This window comes from Salvelinus fontinalis, chromosome 27 (assembly GCF_029448725.1).
Source record: "Salvelinus fontinalis isolate EN_2023a chromosome 27, ASM2944872v1, whole genome shotgun sequence".
Lineage (NCBI taxonomy): Eukaryota > Metazoa > Chordata > Actinopteri > Salmoniformes > Salmonidae > Salvelinus > Salvelinus fontinalis.
In genome coordinates, this window is record NC_074691.1 from 3,742,352 (window position 1) to 3,770,233 (window position 27,882).

A 27,882-nucleotide genomic window follows, 5' to 3' on the forward strand; every position below is an offset into this window, starting at 1 on the left:
CGGGTGACTTAAACAAGCTCGATCATCGAACTATTTTTACATTCAAATCACTTCAAACATTTAGTTTTTGTTGTAAATAAGAAAATGCTTTGAATGTTCTGCAGCATTCTGTAATTCTAAAGTTGCTAGAAAGGAAGGAATTTCACTTAGCCTTACCTTTAATGAGGAATTTTCTAAACGTCCCCTTTTAGAGGTTGCACATGCGCAGAACAAGGGGAAAGTTAACTCCTGAACTTCGCAGTCAGTTTTTTTTTTGTTGGATAAAGTAAAAACTCGGGAAAAAGTCATTCTGCTGAAATGGCATTCCGGAGGAGAAACAAGAGTTATCCCTTCTTCAGCCAGGAATTCTTAATACAGAATCATGCCGATATCGTCTTTAGTTTTGTCATTTTCATTCTGATTGGATTGATGTTTGAGGTGAGATGAGTTCTGATTCCAATTTTCCCTCGTCTACCTCAGCTGTTTTTTTGTTGGCAGGTCCGCAACAGATTTAACCATGAGATATTCCCATGGCATGTAGTTGGAACGTCATGTAATATCTTTCATCTGTTTTATGTGAAAGCAGTTGCAACTAACTTTTACTACCGCTGTTGGCTACACTGTTAATCATTTGAATATGTTATGCAGATATGGCGGTGGTTGGTAGATCCAATGTAACAGTTTTTGTTACAACACAATAGCGTTGGCTACCCGGGGTTACAAAGTCACACTTTTGCGTCGTTTGATCACGGTTTATGTGCAAATTGACAGCGATGAAGTGGAAGTGAAAGACTGGACATTTTTACAGCACAACTTCCTATAATTTCCTTCATCTCGACATCGGTCTGTTTCTAAGTTACAGTAGTTCATCTAAAGTAGCTCATTTTGTCAGCTATAACGGGACTCGTTCAGTCTTAAATGTAGAAGTTTTTGCATAGCCTACGATTAACCAATTTAAAGTGTGTGTTTGGTAAGAATTGAAAACTTAAGAGTATGGCACTTTTTCATTGACGTTAAACTTCGGTGTGTTTGACATCAAGGAAAGGTTCATTTTTTAAGGCACAACGAATTACCATAAACTTATAACGTTACATTTTCAGTGCCCCTTGGTTCCGTTGACAAAGCTTTTCGACGAAGGAAGCCCGTTGCACCAATTTGATCGCGTTAACTGCCACGTCTCAATGTTTGAGCGCTGCTGCAGCGGGTTATGTTGCAACGGAAGAGTAGACGTGTTTGTTTTTCTGTGCACTGACCGTGACACGAATTGTGCTCTATTTGCGCCCGAGCTGTCATTTTAATTACATTACAAATGTTAGATTAGCGTTGTACCCTTTCGACTTGGTTAGATAATTGAATGCTTCGACAAAAAAAATGGTCGTCATAGGCCGGCTGATGAATTCACACGTAGGGAAACACTTGCTGTAGCCGAATCTGTCAAAAACAACCTAGTCTGCGGTTCGTTTGGCGAAGTCATTTGCATTGCTGTGACTTTTAGGTATCAATCCGGTACTCTCAGTCCCCTTCGAGCTATTGGCCTTCATGTGTAGGCTACATATAGGCTGTGGAGGGGGTTTCCTTGAGCTTTCACGTCTCGGAAAGTCACCGTGGTAACAGTTCACTCTGACTAGACCCATGCAAACTAGAAGTCGGTGGGGTTTAGTTTTGACAAGGCACCAGGTGACCCTGGCGCGCGTGGAATGTTGGCAACTTGTAAGTGCACTCGAGTTTACCGTAAAATAAACGGCATATCCCTTCGTCATGGCGAGACGACTCGTTTAAAAAAAATTATATATATATACAGCACCGTCCCCCTCGGAATTCACTTTAGAAGAACATCGTCAAATACCCCCCCAAAAGTGTGAGGTGTTTGAGGAGGTTTGCCTTTTCAATAATATCTATCTGTGGACTGCAGTAACTACTCGCCGCGCCCTCTGCCATTGAGGGTTATTGTAACAATACCACGCCCATTAGCATTAGATCTCTGCATGCCTTGCCCACTAGCATTAGATCTCTACATGCACACTAGCCAGCTAGGACATGCTAGGTAGCTAGTACAAGCTAACTATACTCAACAAAAATATAAAGGCAACATACGACAATTTGGACGATTTTACAGTTCATCAAGGAAATCCTTCAATTGAAAATAATTAGTTAGGCCTTAATCTATGGATTTCACATGACTGGGCAGGGGCACCGCCATGGGTGGGTAGGGGAGGGCTTTGGCCCACCCACTTGGGAGTTAGGCCCAGCCAATCAGAATTAGTTTTCCCCCACAAAATCGCTTTCTTACAGACAAAAAAAATAATCCTCAGTTTCATCAGCTGTCCGGGTGGCTGGTCTCAGATGATCCTGCAGGTGAAGAAGCCGGAATGTGGAGGTCCTGGGCTGGCGTGGTTACACACGATCTGCAGTTGTGAGGCCGGTTGGACATACTGCCAAATTCTCTAAAACAACGTTGGAGGTGGCTTATGGTAGAGAAATGAACAAAATTCTCATGCAACAGCTCTGGTGGACATTCCTGCAGTCAGCATGCCAATTGTGTCAATCGTCACCACATGACGCTATACGGAAACAGTCTGTAAAAAGACTGCCATATGCACACAAATGTCCATTACCAGAACTTTATCCACTCCATATTTGCCCGTCTACTTGCTTTCATAAACAAGAAAGTCTTTAATAGGCAAGCCACTTGGCAGTTTCATAAAACGTTAGATATCTAATCTCAGCATATATCTAACCTAAATGTGGTTATGCTTCTCTTTTCTAGGCAACAGCAAAAACTGCAATACTGTTTATTCAACCCCAGTACAACATCAGCACCCAGTCACCAGGTTTGTGCCACAACCCCCATTCAACACTACCACATCAGCTATGAGTCTATACCCTATATAGTACACTACTTTGACCAGGGCCCATTGGGCTCTGGTCAAAAGTAGTGCACTATGTAGGGAATAGGTTGCCATTTGGGATACAGACATAGCCTGTTTATCAGAGTAGGCTTATCTGCCGTTTCTGTCATACCTGTCGTCATCGGTGCATTCCTCGCTGTAGCCTACTTTGTGTGTACTTTGAGTTTGTCCTTTGTCACTCATTATGCCTACCTGCCTTCCACTGTCTTTCTGTCCAGAGGGAGAGGTGACGTTGTACCAGTACGGCTGGCGGGACTGGGCCACCATCCTCTTCTATTTCTTCATCACCATCATCCTCCACGCTGTGGTGCAGGAGTACGTCCTGGATGTGAGTAATACCAAGCCTCACTGCATTGTGGGTATTTGTGTTCTAAATGCAACATCCAGAAACTCTGGCATCTTAATTGTCTGCCAATTAAAACCAATAGATGCCAAAATGTTGTAGACTGGAGGCATGGGGCTAGGTGGGGTGGCCCGCCTTGTCGATACAATGGTAGATAGGGGAACACTGATGGGTAAAATGGTGATTAAACTCTGGAACAATGGAGACTGACTGGTCTGAGTAGAAGTTGCCCTTGTATGCACAGAGCTAGGATCAGCCAAATGTAGCATGAACCATTTCAATTGGAAATACAAAACTGACCTTAGATCAAGGTTGTTGGGCCTACTTGCACACAGACTCATTATGAGGTCACAAGGTCAAAGGGGGTTGTCTTTGTCTCCTCTCCTATACAAAACCTCCAGAACACAGGGATGTAGTCTGGGGCCATATTCACAAAGTGTTTTCAGAGTAGGAGTGCTGACTGAGGATCTGTCCATACAATCTTATTCAATATGATCTATGCTAGATCGGCACTCTTACTCTGAGACACTTTGTGGATAGGGGCCCTGGTGCTAGATCTGTTTGTGCTGTCTTGCCAACTCCTATGTTTAGCATTAAAGTGACCATAAGAGTTGGCAAGACTGTACAAAAAGATCTGGGACCCTGGCTAACAGGAAAAGGATTGTAATATTATTTCACACTCTAGCTCTATCATCAACTGTTTTACAATGTTTTAACACGGGTGTCAAACCTTTGGTTTAAGACATTTTTTTAATTTTGGGGGTGGGGGAAACAAACTCAAAATACTTTAAAATGAATAAATCCAAATCGAAACTCTGTCGAAAGAACGGACCTACATTCATACAGTTTCTTGACTGTTCAGCTCGCTAATAATCACCGAAATGAAAGTAAGACAATCAGGGAGCATCATTTTTACCCCCAAATATGGATAGAGGACGTTTTTTTGCCAACTTTGACAGCGAGGAAACATAACACGTTTCAATGCGGCCCTCCGGAGCTCGTTGAAGACCGGCTGTGTCCCCCTGACACCCCTGGGGTAACACTTGTACGGTACGTCTCTGCTCAAAGTGCGTCAGAGTGATAAAAGAGGGCACTTTGCATCTTTTGTTGTCATAGTTTTTTTTTCTTCTGTACACTTTCTTGTGTATCACAATGACAATGTTTCTATGGAACCAGGAAATGAAACCCATTTTGACACGACCTGTCTCCCACGATATCTGCAACCTGTTTTTAATCACATGCTTTTTTTTGGTTCTGTTTTTAGAAAGTGAATAGGCGTCTCCATCTCTCGAAAAGCAAGAACACCAAGTTCAATGAGTCAGGCCAGCTGTGTGTGTTTCACCTGGTGTCTAGCGTGTGGAGTCTCTACATACTCATAACAGTAAGACACACACACCAACACACCAAAGTGTCGTGTAAAGTCAAATCAACATGAAGATTTCCACTAAAGTCTCCGCTTTTCCCTTTTCAGGAAGGATACCTGTTTCACCCTAGCAGCCTTTGGGAGAACTACCCACATGTCCATCTGAGGTATGATGACTCGGCACTATTACAGGGGTATCTTGTTCCTGTCTGCGTCTCAAATGGCACCTTATTCCTTGTGCAGTGCACTACTCTTGACCAGGATCTTTAGGGCGCAGACACGAACAAGATATCTTGTGATAACCATAACCATTAGCAAAATGGTAATGTAACTTAGTTTATCTTATTGTACAGTAAAAATGTAAGATTGTATTCTTCTCAGGTGTAACTATTAGTAGGCCTCTCATGATGGGTTAAACATTCCTTCTCTACGCTGAACCGGGTATGTTACTGCAGGGCTGGAACAAAAGCCTGCACACCCAATAGCTCTCCAGGACCAAAGTTGCCAGGAGAACCCTGCTCTGCACCATATCCTTAAACAACCTCTGTGTGTGTGTGTGTGTGTGTGTGTGTGTGTGCTGCAGGTTTCAGGTGAAGTTCTTCTACCTCACTCAGCTGGCCTACTGGCTTCACGCCCTTCCTGAGCTCTACTTCCAGAAAGTACGCAAGGTCAGTGCTGAAGCTGTGAGAAACGGAGGAGTGATATTGGTGTGAAAATGAATGAAGGAAATCTTCCTTTAGTCTGAATAAGGAATTCGGTCACATCATATTCATCATAACAAGCATTTTCCACCCAAATGTCAAAGGCTTATTCACCATTCAAAAGGCATCTGCGCTTTCTTTTTCGCTGACCCAGCTTTGCCAGCTGAATTTAAGAATCCACCACTTGTTGTTTATAGGAGAGGTTGCAATTTACGCAATAATTGGTCCATGCCAACTGCCAGCCACAAAAGAAAATCAGCCAGGCTCTTTTACGTTCTCTTATAGATGCAGGGGTTGCGCACAGTGTAATGATATGATGATGTGTGAATATTTCTGCCACCCACATACAGGAAAACGGTTCCAAATAAATGACATTATTACGTGCTCCACCACCCAGGTTATCTACATAATTAAATGTCCATGTGGGCTGTGTTATGTAAGGTAAAAACCTCTCGTTCTCTCATAAAGAGAATTTGTGAACATAAATGTTAAATAAGAATTAATGACAGGGATTATCCAGTCACAGTATAGTTAAATGACCTAAAACATTACATTTCTACCTTTTTTTAGATTTTGTGGCATAGAAAAAGTTAAGATATATAATACTCTGACTAAAATATAATGTTTTTTGATTTTCACATCCAGGCAGTATTTCCTAGAGGTCTTAATGATGATGAATCATGAATTATGCCCCCATTTCAGATTACTTCGATGTTTTTCTTCCGCTGTACCCAATGATTTATGAAAACTTGCTTGGTAGGTCGATGTCCTCATTGTGGTTTTACAGACGTGTTTAATACGATTTATGTACACACTTTATTTGAATATTTATGAAATGCACATTGTTATATTTGGTAACATTTATTTGTTTTCCCTCAACTCCGACCCCATTCGATGCGTGGAACGGATGTGGGTGGGGCTAGGTCTACATAAGGGTGCTAAAAAAAAAAAAAAACTCACAAAAGCTCTGACGAAGTCCATGAGGCCGATACATAAGGCTTATTAAAGAGCAGTGACACTCAAGAGCAGTGTGCAGGTTTCTTTTTTTCTCAAATGCTTTTTTCACCGAAATCACATATTACTTCCTCACCTTGAAAGTTGCAATTCATCTCCTTGTCCATAGACTGCTTTGCTTTCAAGGTAAGGCAGCAAATATGTGAATGTGTCATTTTGAGTGAACTATCCTCTTAATACAACATTAGTTTGCACCCACCTAACCTCATTCTGAACATTAACATTCCCGTTGACAGAGAAGCAGATGCAGACGCTCTTTATGAATAGAGAGTAGGATGATGTAACTGAGATTTATTCCATAAGAACCAAACGGAAGCAAGCCGGCAGAAACGGGGAGGGACCTACCCGAATTTGTCCAATAAGAAACGATTGTTTTAGTTTTTCCATTGCAAAACGTTTTGCTACCGTGCACAAAGCAGTGGCCCCCCCCCTCTTTAATATGGCAGATTGTGGCTTCCATCAATGTAATTGTCTGCATCACTTCCAATCCCCCATAAAAATAAAATATTTTATTTAACCTTTATTCAAATAAAGAATTAAGAACATATTCTTATTTACAATGATGGCCTACCCCGGCCAATCCCTAACCCGGACGATGCTGGGCCAAGGGGACACCCAAACACGGCCGGTTGTGATACAGCCTGGAGCCCTAAATATGTGTATTTAAAAAATATATTTTCCCCTTACCCTACCACCTCTCCCGTAATTTGAGTAAACTAATGGACAACAACACTTAAGCGTCTACTTCCAGTTTATACATGCATAAACACAATAGTTACATTTTGTTTATTTCTAGTCCCATTCTTCAGCTCCGCTCAATCCCTCCCATCTACAGTGCATTTGGAAAGTATTCAGACCCCTTTAGTTTTTCCACATTTTGTTACGTTACAGCCTTATTTAAAAAATGATTGTTTTTTTATCTCCCTCATTAATCTACACAATATCCCATAATGATAAAGCAAAAACAGGTTTTTAGACATTTTTAGCAACAAACAAAAAAACTATCACAATGACAAGTATTCAGACCCTTTACTCAGTATTTTGTTGAAGCACCTTTGGCAGCGATTACAGCTTTGAGTCTTCTTGGGTATGATGCTACAAGCTTGGCACAGCTGTATTTGGGGAGTTTATTCTATTCTTCTCTGCAGATCCTCTCAAGCTCTGTCAGGTTGGATGGGGAGCGACGCTGCACAGCTATTTTCAGGTCTCTCCAGAGATGTTTGATCGGGCTCAAGTCCGGGCTATGGTTGGGCCACTCAAGGACATTCAGAGACTTGTCCCAAAGGCCCTCCTGCGTTGTCTTGGCTGTGTGGGTAGGGTTGTTGTCCTGTTGGAAGGTGAACCCAGTCTGAGGTCCTGAGCGCTCTGGAGCAGGTTTTCATCAAGGATCTCTGTACTTTGCTACGTTCATCTTTCCCTCGATCCTGACTAGTCTCCCTGTCCCTGCTGCTGGAAAACATCCCCACAGCATGATGCTGCCACCACTATGCTTCACTGTAGGGATGGTGCCAGGTTTCTTCCAGATGTGACACTTGGCATTCAGGCCAAAGAGTTCAATCTTGGTTGCATCAGACCACAGAATCTTGTTTCTCATAGTATGAGAGTCCTTTAGGTGGCGTTTGGCAAACTCCAAGCGGGCTGTCATGTGCCTTTAATTGAAGAGTGGCTTCCATCTGGCCACTCTACCAAAATGGCCTGATTGGTGGAGTGTTGCAGAGATGGTTGTCCTTCTGGAAGGTTCTCCCATCTCCCCAGAAGATATCTGGTTCTGTCACTGACCATCGGGTTCTTGGTCACCTTCATGACCAAGGCCCTTCTCCCCCGATTGCTTAGTTTGGCCCGGGAGGCCAGCTCTAGGTGATTCCAATCTTATTCCATTTAAGAATGATGGAGGCCACTGTGTTCTTGGGGACCTTAAATGCTTAATAATTGTTTTTGGTACCCTTCCTCAGATCTGTGCCTCGACACAATCCTGTCTCTGAGCTCTATGGATGATTCCTTCGACCTCATGGCTTGGTTTTTGCTCTGACATGAACTGTCAACTGTGGGACCTTTTATATAGACAGGTGTGTGCCTTTTCCAAATCATGTCCAATCAATTGAATTTACCACAGGTGGACTCCAATCAAGTTGTAGAAACATCAAGGGGATGATCAATGGAAACAGGATGCATCTGAGCTCAATTTCGAGTCTCATAACAAAGGGTCTGAATACTTATTTCAGTTTTTTTATTTGTAATAGATTTGATAAAAAAATAAAACTGTTCACTTCGTAATTTCTTGGTTATTGTGTGTAGATTGAGGATTTTTTTTGATTTGGTCCATTTGAGAATAAGGCTGTAACTTAATTAACAAAATGTGGAAAAAGGGAAGAGGTCTGAATAATTTCCGAACCTTTCTATTCTCATAGTTTCTTAAGATTGTAAATTAAAGACAAACATTTTTGCCAAGAGTATTATAATATTATAGGATTGATTTAGATTTTTTGAATTTTCAAATCACCCAGCAGTGCTATTTGCAGAGTTATCTCCAGGTAAATGTTGCAATTCTTCATCCATTCCTAACAAAACAAATGATCTAATGATTCTGTCTCTGCAGCAATTTCTGCAGAGCTGTGTTGGTTGTGTCCCCTATATACAGTACCAGTCGAAAGTTTGGACACACCTACTAATTCAAGGGTTTTTCTTTATTTTACTATTTTCTACATTGTAGAATAGTAGTGAAGACATCTAAATAACAAATATGGAATCATGTAGTAACCAAAAAAGTGTTAAATACGTCTAAATATTGAAGAATCCCAAATATAAAAAGTAGCCACCCTTTTCCTTGACAGCTTTGCACACTCTTGGCATTCTCTCAACCAGCTTCACGAGTCCATATTATGACAAGAACAGTCACAAAAACCATCTAACGATATGATGAAACTGGCCCTCGTGAGGACCGCCACAGGAAAGGAAGACCCAGAATTATCTCTTGAGTTACCAGCCTCAGAAATTGCAGCCCAAATAAATGCTTCAGAGTTCAAGTAACAGACACATCTCAACATCAACTGTTCGGAGGAGACTGCGTGAATCAGGCCTTCGTGGTCGAATTGCTGCAAAGAAACCACTACTAAAAGAAGAGACTTGCTTGGGCCAAGAAACATGAGCAATGGACATTACACCGGTGGAAATCTGTCCTTTTGGTCTGATGAGTCCAAATTTGAGACTTCTGATTCCAACCACTGTGTCTTTGTGAGATGCAGAGTAGGTGAACGGATCTCCGCATGTGTAGTTCCCACCGTGAAGCGTGGAGGAGGAGGTGTGATGGTGTTGCTGTGCTTTGCTGTTGACACGGTCTGTGATTTATTTAGAATTCAAGGCACACTTAACCACCATGGCTAACACAGCATTCTGCAGCGATACGCCATCCCATCTGGTTTGGGCTTAGTGCGACTATCATGTGTTTTAACAACAGGGCAATGACCCAACACATCTCCAGACTGTATAAGGCCTATTTGACCAAGAATGAGAGTGATGGAGTGCTGCATCAGATGACCTGGCTTCCACAATCACCTGACCTCAGCCAAATTGAGATGGTTTGGGATGAGTTGGACCGCAGAATGAAGGAAAAGCAGCCAACAAGTGCTCAACATATGTGGAAACTCCTTCAACTGTTGGAAAAGCATTCCAGGCGAAGCTGGTTGACAGAATGCAGGCGAGCGAGCGCTGGGCATCTTATGATATGGATTATCTCAATTAATGTCTTTGAACTTCAGAAAGTTGGCTTAACGTTGGAACAGCTAGCTAACTAGTTGACAAGCTTGTGCAGAGCGGCACCAGAATTTAAATCAAAACACGTAGTTAATAAATCCAATGTTAAACGTGATAACTACAGTACTCTTAACTAGTATTGAAAAGTTTAATCCATTCTTTAATATAACATTTCTGAATCAAGCTTGTAACGTCAGCAGGCTCCTAGACTATGCTTTGGAGTGGGAGGTGCCTACACATACACTGGCAAAAATGTTCAGCTGGCAGTCAGACACATTTCATTTCTGAGTGAGGGTGTTGCATAGGCACAATATTTTTTGCAAATATAAACTCAGGACCCTGTCTTTCAAAGATAATTTGTAAAAATCCAAATAACTTCACAGATCTTCATTGTAAAGGGTTTAAACACTGTTTCCCATACTTGTTCAATGAACCATAAACAATTAATGAACATGCTGTGGAACGGTTGCTAAGACACTAACAGCTTACAGACGGTAGGCAATTAAGGTCACAGTTATGAAAACTTAGGACACTAAAGAGGCCTTTCTACTGACTCTGAAAAACACCAAAAGAAAGATGCCCAGGTTCCCTGCTCATCTGCGTGAACATGCCTTAGGCATGCTGCAAGGAGGCATGAGGACTGCAGATGTGGCCAGGGCAATAAATTGCAATGTCCATACTGTGAGACGCCTAAGACAGCGCTACAGGGAGACAGGACGGACAGCTGATCGTCCTCGCAGTGGTAGACCATGTGTAACAACACCTGCACTAGATCTGTACATCCGAACGGCACACCTGCGGGACAGGTACAGGATGGCAACAACTGCTCGAGTTACATCAGGATTGTGCGTACAATCCATCAGTGCAATCCATCCATCAGTGCTTAGACTGTCTGCAATAGGCTGAGAGAGGCTGGACTGAGGGCTTGTAGGCCTGTTGTCTGGTGAGGACCTGCCTTACATCACCGGCAACAATGTCGCCTATGGGCACAAATCTACCGTCACTGGACCAGACACGACTGGCAAAAAGTGGTCTTCACTGACGAGTCACCGTTTTGTCTCACCAGGGGTGACTGTTGGATTCGCGTTTATCGTCGAAGAAATGAGCGTTACACCAAGGCCTGTACTCTGGAGCGGGATTGAGGTGGAGTTGGAGGGTCCGTCATGGTCTGGGGCGGTGTGTCACAGCATCATCGGACTTGTCATTGCAGGCAATCTCAACGCTGTGCGTTACAGGGAAGACATCTTCCTCCCTCATGTGGTACCCTTCCTGCAGGCTCATCCTGACATGACCCTCCAACATGACAATGGCACCAGCCATACTGCTCGTTCTGTGCGTGATTTCCTGCAAAACAGGAATGTCAGTGTTCTGCCATGGCCAGCGACGAGCCCGAATCTCAATCCCATTGAGCATGTCTGGGAGGGCTAGGGCCGTTTCCCCTGCCAGAAATGTCCGGGAACTTGCAGGTGCCTTGGTGGAAGAGTGGGGTAACATCTCACAGCAAGAACTGGCAAATCTGGTGCAGTCCATGAGGAGGAGATGCACTGCAGTACTTAATGCAGCTGGTGGCCACACCAGATCCTGACTTACTTTTTATTTTGACCCCCCCCCCCCCCCCCATTTGTTTAGGGACACATTATTCCATTTCTGTTAGTCACATGTCTGTGGAACTTGTTCAGTTTATGTCTGTTGTTGAATCTAGTTATGTTCATACAAATATTTACACATGTTAAGTTTGCTGAAAATAAACGCAGTTGACCGTGAGAGGGCTTATCTTTTTTTAATCTTATTTTCTTTATTACCCTACCACCTCCCCCTATTGGAGCAAACTAGTGAACAACAACACTCAGGCCTGTATTTCCAGCTTATACATACTATATACATTTTATGGACAGTTTATTTTACAATAGTTTTGTTTGTTTTTAACTCGTCCTTCCTCAACCTCTCCCATATATTTATGATGCCCATCCAGTAGGATTTCTATTTTCCCTATCTTTCAAACTGTACTCTTTCAAAAAAGTTCCTCACCTAAATATGTTTTACAGGCATATGTTTTACATTTGTTAACTTGTTGTTATTAGTCCCAACCTTCAGCTCCATTCAACCCCTCCCATCTATCTCTTTACACCATCCTTAATGGATTTCTATTTGCCATATATTTTTCAGCTGTGATGTTTCACTAAAGCTCTGAACCCTTTCCATTCTCATTGTTTCTATAGATTGTAAATTGAAAATAAATATTTCTGCTAAAAGTTATTATATTATTGATCGATTGACTGCCTTTTCAGATCATAGGCACTTTGTTGCGTTTTTTTGGTGGGACTGGGGAAAAAATATATATCCAGAATGTAAAATAACGTTCTTAACTGATTCCCCTGTTTTTAAAGTAATGATTCTGTTCTGGTACTGTGTAGATCACTTTCCTTCACTGTTCTGAATCTGTTTCATGACATTTTTGTTATATTCTGCTGTTCTGTTCTCTGAATCGGTTCCAACCCCTGGCCATTACCACTCATGTTTACCACTAAATACAGAATTTTGAAATCCCATCAAGTTGTGCCATGGTTCAAAAAAAGGTTGGGAACCCACTCCTGATGTGACTGCTCTGTGTTGTTGTCCTCAGGAAGAGATCCCTCGCCAGCTGCAGTACATCTGTCTCTACCTGCTGCACGTCTCCGCAGCATACCTGCTCAAGTAAGCACATGTAGAAGCTACAGTTGGGATGTGACAAATGATCAAATCAAATGTATTTATATAACCCTTCTTACGTCAGCTGATATCTCAAAGTGCTGTACAGAAACCCAGCCTAAAACCCCAAACAGCAAGTAATGCAGGTGTAGAAGCACGGTGGCTAGGAAAAACGCCCTAGAAAGGCCAAAACCTAGGAAGAAACCTAGAGAGGAACCAGTCTCTGAGGGGTGGCCAGTCCTCTTCTGGCTGTGCCGGGTGGAGACTATAACAGAACATGGCCAAGATGTTCAAATGTTCATAAATGACCCAGCATGGTCAAATAATAATAATAATAATAATAATAATAATAATAATAATAATAATCACAGTGGTTGTCGAGGGTGCAACAGGTCAGCACCTCAGGAGTAAATGTCAGTTGGCTTTTCATAGCCGATCATTAAGAGTAACTCTACTGCTCCTGCTGTCTCTAGAGAGTTGAAAACAGCAGGTCTGGGACAGGTAGCACGTCCGGTGAACAGGTCAGGGTTCCATAGCCGCAGGCAGAACAGTTGAAACTGGAGCAGCAGCACGGCCAGGTGGACTGGGGACAGCAAGGAGTCATCATGCCAAGTAGTCCTGAGGCATGGTCCTAGGGTTCAGGTCCTCCGAAAGAGCGAATTAGAGAGAGCATACCTAAATTCACACAGGACACCGGATAAGACAGGAGAAGTACTCCAGATATAACAGACTGACCCTAGCCTCCCGACACATAAACTACTGCAGCATAAATACTGGAGGCTGAGACAGGAGGGGTCAGGAGACACTGTGGCCCCATCTGATAAACATTAAGAACATTTAAACTGCCATTTTTATGAAATTCATAAAAATTGTTTCTACATGACATCTTGTAGTCTGGTTCTAGACATGCCATTGACAATGGCTGCATATCAACCGCAATCATTTATGTAATCAGTGCTGTGAAATTTCTCATTCCATCCCTTATCGCACTGCTGCCAGCAACAGGTTGGGTCTCACTTTGCCTCCCTTTCAGCATTGCACCTGTACTGCCACTAGAGCTCAATTCCACCTCACAAAGTTTGCATTTCACAACCTTCTTATTTAACTTCTCAAAGTATTGCCATACAGGACTTCGCTGCTGTCACTTCCTTGTCTCACGCTGCAATTTTTTCACATTTTGTTGTTAGAGCCTGAATTTAAAGTGGATTACGTTGAGGTTTTGTGTCACTGGCATACATACAATACCCCATAATGTCAAAGTGGAATTATGTTTTTCACAATTTCTACAAGTTCATTAATAATGAAAAGCTGAAGTGTCTTGAGTCAATAAGTATTCAACCCCCTTTGTTATGGCAAGTCAAAATAAGTTCATGAGTAAAAATGTGCTAAACAAGTCACATAAGTTGCATGAACGCACTCTGTGTGCAATATGTGTTTTACATTCATTATGAATGACTACCTCATCTCTGTACCCCACACATACAATTATCTCTAAGTTCCCTCAGTCGAGCAGTGAATTTCAAACACCGATTCAACCACAGATCAGAGTAACTACAATGTTGTTGATCCATCCTCAGTTTTCTCCTATCACAGCCATTAAACTCTAACTGTTTAAAAGTCACCATTGTGAATGAAATCCCTGTATATTTGTAGTGACTGGGTGTATTGATCCAAAGTGTAATGAATAACTTCACCATGCTCAAAAGGGATATTACAATGTCTGCTTAAATTTTTTCCCCATCTACCAATAGGTGCCCTTCTTTGCAAGGCATTGAAAACCTCCCTGGTCTTTGTGGTTGAATCTGTGTTTGAAATTCACAATACTAACCATGGAGTTGGACTTCATAGCACATGCATAACCTGTACATGGACTTGCTTACCAAGATGACATTGAATGTCCCTGAGTGGCCTAGTTAGTTTTGACTTAAATCAGCTAGACAATCTTTGTCAAGACTTGAAAATGGCTGTCTAGAAAGGATCAACAATCAACTTGACAGCTTAAATATACTTTTATTTAAAGAATAATGTGCAAATATGGTATCATGCAGGTGTGCGACACTCTTGCAGACTTACCCAGAAAGTGTCACAGCTGTAATTGATACCAAAGGTGATTCTAACATGCATTGACTCAGGAGTGTGAATAGGTTTTTTTGTATTTAATTTTCAATACATTTGCTAAATTGTCTCAAACGTGTTTTCAATTTGTCATTTATGAGGTATTGTGTGTCGACAGGTGAAGATTGTTTTTTATTTAATCCGTTTTGAATTCAGGCAGTTATGCAACAAATTGTGGAATAAGTCAAGGGGTATGAGAACTTTCTGATGTCACTTTACATTAGCATATATAAGCACCTATACCTTAAGAGCACCTGAGTAGCCATATTCATATTTACTCCAAATGTGTACTTGCATAAGGATTTCATAACACATGCATAACCATGTCCTTCTCCCTCACCGCCCCCTCCTCTCTCCCCCTCCCTCAGTTTGAGTCGTGTGGGCCTGGTGCTCCTCTGCCTCCAGTACCTGTCCGAGATGGGCTTCCACATCGCAAGGATGTTCTACTTCACTGATGAGAGCCACCAAAAGATGTGAGTTCATACATCCAACTCGGTGTCCTTGTGCTTAGTGTCCGTCCTGAGATTGGAAGGTTGGGGGGGGGGGGGGGGGGGGGGGGGTTGATCCCTGGTTGAGTCATACCAAAGACTCTATAAATGGTGCCCGATGCCTCTCTACTTGGCACTAATGGCCTGTGATTGACTATCGTCCTGCCCAGGATGTACTTGTACATCATGCTGCTTCACGTCACAGAATCAGGAGAGCGCGCAGGAGCCTATGGCTACTTACTTTTACTTCCAACTGCAAAACAACATATCATGTAGTGGGGTCTACCTTTTTAATGAAGTGCTATTCATATTTTAATGTGATATACAGTTGAAGTCAGAAGTTTACATGCACCTTAGCCAAATACATTTCAACTCAGTTTTTCACAATTCCTGACATGTAATCCGAGTAAAGATTTCCTGTCTTAGGTCAGTTAGGATCACCACTTTATTTTAAGAATGTGAAATGTCAGAATAATAGTCTAGAGTGATTTTTATTTAAGCTTTTATTTTGTTCATCACATTCCCAGTGGGTCAGAAGTTTACATTCAATCAATTAATATTTGATAGCATTGCCTTTAAATTGTTTAACTTGGGTCAAAAGTTTTTGGGTAGCCTTCCACAAGCTTCCCACAATAAGTTTGGTGAATTTTGGCCCATTCCTCCTGAAAGAGCTGGTGTAACTGAGTCAGGTTTGTAGGCCTCCTTGCTCTCACACACTTTTTCAGTTCTGCCAACAAATGTTCTATAGGGTTAAGGTCAGGGCTTTGTGATGGCCACTCCAATACCTTGACTTTGTTATCCTTAAGCCATTTTGCCACAACTTCGGAAGTATGCTTGGGGTCATTGTCCATTTGGAAGACCCATTTGTGACCTAGCTTTAACTTCCTGACTGATGTCTTGAGATGTTGCTTCAATATATCCACATAATTCTCCTTCCTCATGATGCCATCTATTTTGTGAAGTGCACCAGTCCCTCTTGCAGCAGAGCACCCTCACAACATGATGATGCCACCCTGTGCTTCACGGTTGGGATGGTGTTCTTCGGCTTGCAAGCATCCCCCTTTTTTGCTCCAAACATAGCGATGGTCATTATGGCCAAACAGTTCTATTTTTGTTTCATCAGACCAGAGGACATTTCTCCAAAAAGTACAATATTTGTCCCCATGTGCAGTTGCAAACCATAGTCTGGCTTTTTTATGGCGGTTTTGGAGCAGTGGTTTCTTCCTTGCTGAGCAGCCTTTCAGGTTATGTTGATATAGGACTTGTTTTACTGTGGATATGGATACTTTTGTACCTGTTTCCTCCAGCATCTTCACAAGGTCCTTTGCTGCTGTTCTGGGATTGATTTGTACTTTTCGCACCAAAGTACGTTCATCGCTAGGAGACAGAACACAACTCGTTCCTGAGCGGTATGACAGCTGCATGGTCCCATGGTGTTTAAACTTGCGTACTATTGTTTGTACAGATGAACATGGTACCTTCAGGCATTTGGAAATTGCTCCCAAAGATGAACCAGACTTCTGGAGGTCTACAATATTTTTCCTGAGGTTTTAGCTTATTTAAATTTTCCCATGATGTCAAGCAAAGAGGCGCTAAGTTTGAAGGTAGGCCTTGAAATACATCCACAGGTACACCTCCAATTGACTCAAATGATGTCAATTAGCCTATCTGAAGCTTCTAAAGCCATGACATAATTTTCTGGAATTTTCTAAGCTGTTTAAAGGCACAGTCAACTTAGTGTACAACTTCAACTGTATAAACAGCACTTCATTAAAGGTAAACTATGCAATGTGACATAACCAGACACAGTGGGGTGACTTCCTGAAATACAACCTGCCGCGACTCTCACTATTGGCTCGTCCCAATATCTACATTCTTGGCAAATCTCAATTTTGTTGTTTTCTAAAAATGCTGTAAATCTCCCTGATGTGTATAATGACATCTTATTGCTGACTCTACCTTTAATGGCACTGCATGCCATATGCAATCAATCCTAGCATAATCACAATCCGTTTATGTCATGTACTGATGTGTTCGGTGTGTGTGTCCAGGTTTGACGTGTGGGCGGTGTGCTTTGTGTTCACGCGGATGGTGACCCTTACCCTTATGTTCCTGGCTGTGGGCTTTGGGTTGGCCCGCGCTGAAAACCAGGGACTGGACTGGGACTTGGGCAACTTTAACACTGTGCTGATACGGTAAGAGATTTTTGATGGCTGTCTTGAACAGCGTACTTCTATGTCTAATGTACACAAACTGCTGCACACACACACACACACACACACACACACACACACACACGTACGTGTGCGCACACTAATAATGTCTCTCCCTCCCTCTCTCACACAAACGCACACACCACTCTCTCCGTAACCCTCTCTATCATCCCTCTGTATAGGATGACTGTGCTGTTGCTGGTGTGTCTGACCCAGTCCTGGCTCCTGTGGAAGTTTATCCGTTACCAGCTGAGGCGGTGGCGAGAGTTCAGACACGAACAAGCCTCTAGGAAGAGGGCTGCTGCCAAGCAAACCCCCCGACCTCTTAAGAGAGACTCCCGTGAGTGGACACGCACTTTAGGATGGGTTTATCGCTCGTCTTATGTCATTGTTCTAGATCAGTAGGTTGATTTGTGACAAGAGTTTTCAAGTTAGAAGATAGTCAATGGAAAGAGTTGAAGCCATTCTATTGCAGCTACCTATAACACGTTGATTACTATTTGTTCATGTGTGTATGCCCTCCTCTCCCCCCCTCCCTCTTACAGTTGGCCACCATGAAAATGGCGTGATCAAAGCCGAGAATGGAGCCTCTCCTCGGCCCAAGAAGATCAAGGCCCCCTAATGGCTCTACCCGGAATGGCTGCCCTAACAGTGGCTCTGATTTATATGGCTTATCAATCAGAGGAACAGGAAACTGGTCCCACACGGTTCATCCTCTTCCTGTTTTGCGTGTTCCGGAGGTGACGCGGGGCCTGGGTCTGTCGCTATGGACACAACATGGCTTTAAAAATGCTGGATGAAAATCCAAAAACCAAACCCCCCCCTTTGAGCCCTGAACAGACATTTACTCTCTCTACTATCAGTATTGTTTTTTTTTATACACCCACACCGCCTGCTATGGCCACTCTGTTTTTGGAGCTCCCTTTGTATACAGAACGATGAATATGTTGTTTGTTTGGCACACTGTATGTGTCATATTGAATGTGATGCCTCATGCGTTAAGTACTGTATTGGTGTAGTGTTTGTCGAAATGTCACCGCAGCTGATTTTGAGCTCTGTTGTCGCTGTTGAATGAGCAGGCTTCGCTTTTTGTTTTTAGCATTGGTCGTATTCATTAGGCACCAAATGGATTGAAACATTGAGGCACTATCTGGACTTGTCCAATAAGAAACGCACGTTTTCATTTTCCGTTGATAAATGTTTTAATGTTTCGTGCCCTAATAAATACGACCCTGGTAATGTGGTGCTGATACTATGTTGGCCCTAGAGGGACATCCAAATGTGCTGGCTTTGATGCTACCCAGTCAGTGATGGGTAGTGTGTAGAATGGGTGGGACAAGGTTGATATTGGACCAATCATGGGGCTCTGGTTACTCCTTGGCCCTTTCTTCTGGGTCATGGTCGGTGTTACTCGGACCGCGTTGTGCTCATGCTGTGGTCACGACACAAACCATGCCCATCCTGATGACCATGTATGTTGGATAATACCGCATGCCATTCCCATTATTTTTGTTAAAGAATTATCTATTATTACTTGATTAAATAATGCATTTTTCTCAATTGTTGTGGTCTCAACTTATTTATTTTTTACATTAAATTAATCTTTCAACCATAACACTGATGTGTGGTGCACTACACACTAAAATATAAAAATAACTGATCATTTGCAATTACCATGATGCAAATCTGTTTTGTATGGCTGTCAAATCCTTGCGACCTCCTCCCTTGCTTCCTCAATTTATCTGATAGCTCATTGGAGGAGGAGGTCTGAGGGGGGGAGCTGGACAGGTGAGGGACAATTAATATATTTTTTGGCCACAATGAATCACTAACCACATGCAATAAATAATCTTCAGAAATTACTTTGTCAAAGCAACAAGCGCGTACTTACCTTGGTTCACAGTCTGAGGGAAGGGAGTAAGGATGTTCTGTTAGGGAGTAAAGAGGAGAAAATGTGGAGGGGAGTAATATGTTTCATGACATCAAGAAGAGGGTTCCACTCTGATGTCATCTGAAGAAAGAAGGGAGAGGAAGGAGTATACTGTTGGAGGGGTCTGGTTTATATGCATGCACCCACATACATCTGACAAAATAATCCCAAATCAAGTAATCCAGGTTAATGTGTCACCCTGGCAACAGCTGTTGAAATGTAGGCCCTTACCTGACTGAGGGAGGGCCAGCGTGGGTCTCCGCTCCCTGGTCAGCCATCCATAGGCCGAGCCTCTGCCTCAGGGAGGTCATGGTGTGAGAGGGGATCTGGTCTGAGATGGACTCCAGGTAGTTTAGCGTGTAGTGGTCAGCACAAAGCGGTATCTGACAACTGAGGAAGAGGGACAAAGACAAGGGGTCATAAGATGTGGGTGGTTGTACTATGGGTAAAAATCTTAGATGAGATACTTCTGAACTGAGGCAACAGGGTTTATAGAAGAATATCACTGTTCTCTGTTTCACTCAAACTGTGAAATACATCTGTTTATGGTTGGAAGAAGGTTCTGTTCCAAATGGGCTGAAATGTCAATGAGACAAGAATTAAACCTGGTCCCAGATCTGCCAAGTCAATAGCCATAGGAGCTGGCAAGACAAACATATCTGGGAATAGGCTAACATGCCGACCACACGGGTCACGTTGCGTGCGCGAGCGTTGCAAAATAAATGTGCACACGTTATTCAATCACTGCTCGCGCGTGCCAACGAGCATCTGCGTTGCCAGGAGCTACAATAGAAGTTGATTCTATTTGTAACGCAGAACGCGCTGCAAGTCCTGCCTCTCCCATCTCCTCATTGGTTTTTAGAAGCATATACCATCTTCTCATTGGTTTTGAGGAAGATATACCCACGTGGGTGATTGAAAGATGAACTGAGGTCAGTTGTGGTAATGCAACTTTATTGTCAATTGCCATATGAAGTCCAAAGAAGAAAAAGAGGCCTGGAAGGAGGAGAGATGACTAGAAACGATTCGGTTGACCATTTTTATGTGTGGAGTATATGTCCGACTAGAGGACCTCGTGCATTTCAGGTAAAATAACAACTCAATGTTTATATCCCAGGACAAATTAGCTAGCAACAGCAAGCTAGCTAGCTAAATAGGACAAATTAGCCAGCAACTGCAAGCTAGCTAGCTAAATTGCCATGAATGTTTAATGCTTTTCGACCTGTCCCCAAATTAATATACAGTTGAAGTTGGAAGTATACATACATCTTTGCCAAATACATTTAAACTCAGATTTTCACATTTCCTGACATTTAATTCTAGAAAAAATTCCCTGTCCCTGTGAAATGTCAGAATAATAGTAGAGAGAATTATTTATTTTAGCTTTTATTTTGTTCATCACATTCCCAGTGGGTCAGAAGTTTACATACACTCAATTAGTATTTGGTAGCATTGCCTTTAAATTGTTTAACTTGGGTCAAACGTTTCGGGTAGCCTTCCACAAGCTTCCCATAATAAGTTGGGTGAATTTTGGCCCATTCCTCCTGACAGAGCTGGTGTAACTGAGTCAGGTTTGTAGGCCTCCTTGCTCACTAACGCTTTTTCAGTTCTGCACACACATTTTCTATAGGATTGAGGTCAGGGCTTTGTGATGGCCACTCCTATACCTTGACTTTGTTGTCGTTAAGCCACTTTGCCACAACTTGGGTCATTGTCCATTTGGTTAGCTTGGGTCATTGTCCATTTGGAAGACCCATTTGCGACCAAGCTTTAACTTCCTGACTGATGTCTTGAGATGTTGCTTCAATATATCCACATAATTCTCCTTCCTCATGAGCCATCTATTTTGTGAAGTGCACCAGTCCCTCCTGCAGCAAAGCACCACCACAACATGATGCTGCCACCCCCGTGCTTCACGGTTGGAATGGTGTTCTTCGGCTTGCAAGTGTCCCTCTTTTTCCTCCAAACATAACAAGGGTCATTATGGCCAAACAGTTCTATTTTTGTTTCAACAGACCAGAGGACATTTCCCCAAAAAGTACAATCTTTGTCCCCATGTGCAGTTGCCATCTGTAGTCTGGCTTTTTTATTGTGGTTTTGGAGCAGTGGCTTCTTCCTTGCTGAGCGGCCTTTCAGGTTATGTCGATATAGGACTTGTTTTACTGTGGATATAGATACTTTTGTACCTGTTTCCTGCAGCATCTTCACAAGGTCCTTTGCTGTTGTTCTGGGATTTATTTGCACTTTTCGCACCAAAGTACGTTCATCGCTAGGAGACAGAATGCGTCTCTTTCCTGAGCGTTATGACGGCTGCGTGGTCCCATGGTGTTTATACTTGCGTACTATTGTTTGTACAGATGAATGTGGTACCTTCAGGCATTTGGAAATTGCTCCCAAGGATGAACCAGACTTGTGGAGGTCTACAATTTATTTTCTGAGGTCTTGGCTGATTTCTTTGATTTTCCCATGATGTCAAGCAAAGAGTGACTGAGTTTGAAGGCAGGCCTTGAAATACATCCACAGGTACACCTCCAATTGACTCAAATTATGTCAATTAGCCTATCAGAAGCTTATTAACCTCTACTTCCACACAATCCCGGATCCGGGAGCACCCCCATCAGTAAAAAAGCTGACTAGCATAGCCTAGCATAGCGTCACAAGTAAATACTAGCATCTAAATATCATTAAATCACAAGTCCAAGACACCAGATGAAAGATACACATCTTGTGAATCCAGCCATCATTTCTGATTTTTAAAATGTTTTACAGGGAAGACACTATGTAAATCTATTAGCTAACCACGTTAGCAAAAGACACAACTTTTTTTACTCCACCATTTTTTCCCCTGCATAGGTAGCTATCACAAATTCGACCAAATAAAGATATAAATAGCCACTAACCAAGAAACAACTTCATCAGATGACAGTCGGATAACATATTTATTGTATAGCATATGTTTTGTTAGAAAAATGTGCATATTTCAGGTATAAATCATAGTTTACCATTGCAGCCACCATCACAACTCTCACCAAAGCAACTAGAATAACTACAGAGACCATCGTGTATTACCTAAATACTCATCATAAAACATTTCTGAAAAATACACAGCGTACAGCAAATGAAAGACAAAGATCTTGTGAATCCAGCCAATATTTCAGATTTTCTAAGTGTTTTACAGCGAAAACACAATATAGCGTTATATTAGCTTACCACAATAGCAAACCACACAGCAGCATTGATTCAAGCCAAAAATAGCGATAACGTATAAACCACTAAAAGATATACATTTTTTCACTGACCTGCTCAGAATTCTTCAGATGACAGTCCTATAACATCATATTACACAATAAATATAGAGTTTGTTCGAAAATGTGCATATTTAGCGGCACAAATCGTGGTTATACAATGAGAAAAGTAGCCAAGCTGCCAACAAAATGTCGGGAGAAATCTTGGGAGAGGCACCTATTCTAATCGATAACTAATTATAAACTTGACTAAAAAATGCAGGTTGGACAGCAAATGAAAGATACATTAGTTCTTAATGCAATCGCTGTGTTACATTTTTTAAATGAACGTTACTACAACATACAGCGTGCGTTAAAGCGAGACCGCACTGAAATTAATGGCGGAGTATGCATTCTACATTTTTCAACAGAACAACGAATTAACAGCATAAATAGTTCTTACTTTTTGATGTGCTTCCATCAGAATCTTGGGAAAGGTGTCCTTTGTCCAAAAGAATCGTTGCTCGGTTGTAGACTGTAGTCTTCAACGTTGCAATTAGCAGTAAACATTAGCCATGTCAGCCAGAGATACCCAACTCCCTAGAACGCCACACAAATAAATACCCCGAAAATCACAATATACTGACATAAACTGATATAACTCGGTTTAAAATAACAACATTATGATGTCTTTAACGCCTATATCGAATAAAAACACAGCCGGATATATCTAAGAGCTATAACCGGAGCTTCTAGTACGATATGCCAAGGTCCTTCCTGCGTCAGAGCGAAGAGGGCAAAGACCGGACCTTTCCTTCCCAAGCCATTTATAACCTCTCAGATCTGCCTAGAGACTCCATTTCAAGTCTCACTATTCGCTGACATCCAGGGGAAGGCGTATGCAGTGCATCTCAACCAATAGAAGACAGGCAAATTAATAAACTGATCTGGGAACAGCTTGCAGAATTCTGCATTCTCACATCCACATAGGAAAATTGCTCTAAGTCCAGTTCTGTTTTACTCACAGATATAATTCAAACGGTTTTAGAAACTAGAGTGTTTTCTATCCAATAGTAGTAATAATATGCATATTGTACGAGCAAGAATTGAGTATGAGGCAGTTTAATTTGGGAACGAAATTATTACAAAGTGCAAACAGCACCCCCTATTGAGAATAAGTTTTAAGCCATGACATCTTTTTCTGGAATTTTCCAAGCTGTTTAAAGGCACAGTCAACTTAGTGTATGTAAACTTCTGACACACTGGAATTGTGATACATTGAATTATAAGTGAAATAATCTGTCTGTAAACAATTGCTGGAATAATTACTTGTGTCATGCACAAAGTAGATGTCCTAACCGACTTGCTAAAACTATAGTTTGTTAACAAGACATTTGTGGAGTGGTTGAAAAACAAATTTTAATGACTCCAACCTAAGTGTATGTAAACTTCCGACTTCAACTGTACATACACTTATACATCTAACAGCTTTTTGTTAGTAGAGTATTTAATTGCTTTAAAATACAGTTCAATTTATTTTTGTAAGGTAAGAAAATGTGGTGTTTTGTCTGTGATTTTACATTTGTGAATATGAAATTTGGCCAAAAGAATAATGAAATTAATTACATAAAATTGTTTCAGCTTATTTCTATTGTAGGTAAAGAATCCAAGCAGTACATCTCTCCACAATAGTGTAAAATCTTCATAAATGTGTTCAGTTATAAATCTACTGATGTCTTGCCACAGTTTTCTTACATGTATACAGTGCCCAAAAAGTTGCAACACTGTTTCTGGGTGGTCATTACAAAAGGAGCAATTTGACTTTATGTTTTTCTTAAACTTCTTCATTTAGTGGTTGGCAGGATAATATTTATGAATAATTTTAAAGGAAACTTCCTTCATTTTGTTAAACAAGTAGGTATGTGTGTGGCAACATCCAAACTTTTTCCCAACAGATATTATCAATAAATCTGTTCTAATAAAGCATGACATAAGGTACAACATCCTGCTGAAACAAGGTTCGTATCGCTCTGTTGTTGAATGGACCAGAAGGGAAACAAATCTTTCCTACTGATGAGTCAACAGGGTCAATAGAAGGTAGGCTCTGAAGGTCAGGTCTTGACACGTTCCTGAATAACAGAGCAACACCTGAGGGAATGGCATCTAAAACAATTGCAAAATCTTTAGGTGTTGCAGGGACCTTGTAAAGTGATAAGAATTCCTTATAACTAAGTAAAAGACCCTCTGTATTTACAAGTTGTCTCACCAATAGGATATTATTTCAGAACTAATATTCTAAAAACAAGGAAGTATTTTTATACAATATATCCCGCATATTCCATATATAATATCTGTGTGGAGAAAAGTTATGCTTATAAATGAAGGACCATGACAAGATAACCTGCCGATGAAAAGCAGAAAGTTTCACTGGAACTTTGTCAATATTATAATTGCAAACCAACATGAAGTTAAGGCCACCAAAAGTAGAGAAGACATGATGAGGAATAAATTCCACATAGAAGTGGGTCTTCTTAGGAATTGTTTTATCCAATTGATCTTAAAAGTTTTATTTCAAGTAGTAAAGTCCATAAAATTCAGCCCACCATTCTCATAAGTGTTCATTTTCAACAGTTTTCCTAATGTAATGGGTACGGTTTCTCCACAGAAAGTTGAAAAGCATCTGGTCTATCTCCTTGCTTATTTTACTGTCAAGATATAAAGATAGAGCGCCATATGTTATCCTAGAGATACCTTCAGCCTTGGTTATTAGGACTTCCTTTGAAACATAAATCCCTCTGTAGCCATTGATTTAGCTTCTTCTGGGGTTTTTTAATAAGAGGGTTAAAACTTAGTAAGCCTCTAGACTTCTGATCCTTTGTAATGGTTATGCCTAAATATGTACGTTCTTCTTTTACTGGAATACCATAATATGAAGGTGTCACACAATCTTTGACAGCTATGAGTTCATATGTATTAATGTTAAGATATAGACCAGACGCTTTGGAAAAGGATTGTATCACATTGATCGATATGGGAATCAAAATATATATTATCCAGTTGATTTAATCTATATGTATTATCCAGTTGATAAAATCTAGATGTATTATCCAGTTGATTTAATCTACAGTGGGACAAAAAAGTATTTAGTCAGCCACCAATTGTGCAAGTTCTCCCACTTAAAAAGATGAGAGAGGCCTGTCATTTTCATCATAGGTACACTTCAACTATGACGGACAAAATGAGGGAAAAAAAGTCTAGAGTCTAGTGAGTGTGCATAGATCCAGTGCAAGATAGTCAGTCCAAAACATTAAGACAAATAACAAAACAACACCTTCTAAGACCTCTTCATTGAGTAAATGTACTGAGATGTCACTGTGACGGACTCCCCCAGTAGCTCAAGGGAGGCATTACAGATGTACGCAAACCACAGGAACATGTACATAGTGCAGTTCAATTGTGGAGATAATAATTGACGCTGTAGGAAGTCAGGGAAGCAAAGTTATCCAAACAACAGCACTACTTGTTGAGTCGGACAACCACGAGCCTAATTTCATTCATAACTTTAGCCTTAGAAATGATGGGGTGGTCACGTCAGAGTCAAAGCAAAATAGCAGTTCCTGGAATTATGACACTTGAGGATAAAGTTCTTAACATAAATAAAACATGGAAAATATACAAGACATTAAATAATAAATGTTATTTAATTCACACCTGCTCACATAACTGTAATTCTTGCGATTACCATTTCAACAAAGTTGATTGGAAGCTAATGCAAACAAAAACATTAGACAGTAAAAACAATATCATAAAATAAACATCAAAACTTCCATAAAAGCATTCATATTTGATTAACACATTCGAGGGCCTCTCTACATATTAGTGACAAGTGCTTACCAGAGAGTGTTGTCCTCACTAAAGTGCCTGTGAGAGGATGCTTCTAGACTTTTGAGATGCAGCCCCAGTGTGTGTCCTTCAAGGTGACGAGGGTTGAAGGTGCCCCCAGGGGTAGGTGGGAGGCAATTGGGGAGAAGTCCATGCTGGCGAACATGAAGACGTTTCTCGTTTCTTGTAGTAACAGGAACTGCAAGAAGTCGCCCATTATGGCGTGGAGCTCCAGATGTTGCCGCTGTTACGAGTTCTGCTAGGCCTTCATCTCCGCCTGTAACACACACACACACGTCAGGTCATGTTGGAGACTCAGGGTTTGTGGTTTAAGAGTAAAACTTAGTGGCAAGTGTGTGAGTAAGGGTTAAGGGGTCGGGTTTAAGGAAGACTAACACGTGACCTTTCTGTCCAAGAACTTGGGAGGTCATCTACATGTCATCCACTCACACCAGAGGCCTCTTCTCAAACACTCGCTTATCATCCCTCACCTCTGGAACACTCATAATAGTGTGTGTGTGTGTATTTGGGGTGAGAGCAGCAGGAACCTCATGTTGGCGGGAGAGTCCACCTGCAATCGGCCTAGGATAAGGATATGACATCGAATCAAATTGTATTTGTCACATGCGCCGAATACAACCTTACCGTGAAATCCTTACTTACAAGCCCTTAACCGACAACGCAGTTCAAGAAATAGAGTTAAGAAAATATTTACTAAATAAACTAAAGTAATTTTTTTTATTAAAAAGTAACACAATAAAATAACAATAACGAGGCTATATATTTATGCGTGGGGTGTCAATGTAAATAGACCTGGTGGCCATTTGATTAATTGTTCAACAGTCATATGGCTTGCGGGTAGACGCTGTTAAGGAGCCTTTTGGACCTAGACTTGGCTCTCCGTTACCGCGTGCCATGTGGTAGTAGAGAGAACAGTCTATGACTTGGGTGACTGGAGTCTTTGACAATTTTTTGGGCCTTCCTCTGACACCGCCAAGTATATAGGCAAGAAGCTTAGCCCCAGTGATGTACTGGGCCGTACACACTACCCTCTGTTGCGCCTTATGGTCGGATGCCGAGCAGTTGCCATACCAGGCAGTGATGCAACCGGGTCAGGATGCTCTCGATGGTGCAGCTGTATAACTTTTTGAGGATCTGGGGACCCATGCCAAATCTTTTCACTCTCCTGGGGGGGAAAGGTGTTCTTGTGCCTTCTTCACGACTGTCTTGGTGTGTTTGGACCATGATAGTTTGTTGGTGATGTGGACACCAAGGAACTTGAA

The 27,882-nt window shown here is 41.6% G+C and overlaps 1 protein-coding gene across 1 annotated transcript; it reads left to right on the top strand.

Moving 5' to 3' along the window:
• Window positions 1-206: 206 nt before the first annotated feature.
• LOC129824879 (translocating chain-associated membrane protein 2-like) lies at window positions 207-19,123 on the top strand. The gene is made up of 11 exons (XM_055884418.1): window positions 207-417; window positions 2,747-2,810; window positions 3,107-3,216; window positions 4,496-4,612; window positions 4,703-4,761; window positions 5,178-5,262; window positions 12,683-12,753; window positions 15,231-15,335; window positions 17,402-17,545; window positions 17,746-17,903; window positions 18,109-19,123. Exons 1-11 carry the CDS (start codon window positions 298-300, stop codon window positions 18,183-18,185), a joined length of 1,110 nt encoding a protein of 369 aa, XP_055740393.1. The 5' UTR covers window positions 207-297; the 3' UTR covers window positions 18,186-19,123.
• The last annotated feature ends 8,759 nt before the right edge of the window (window positions 19,124-27,882 follow it).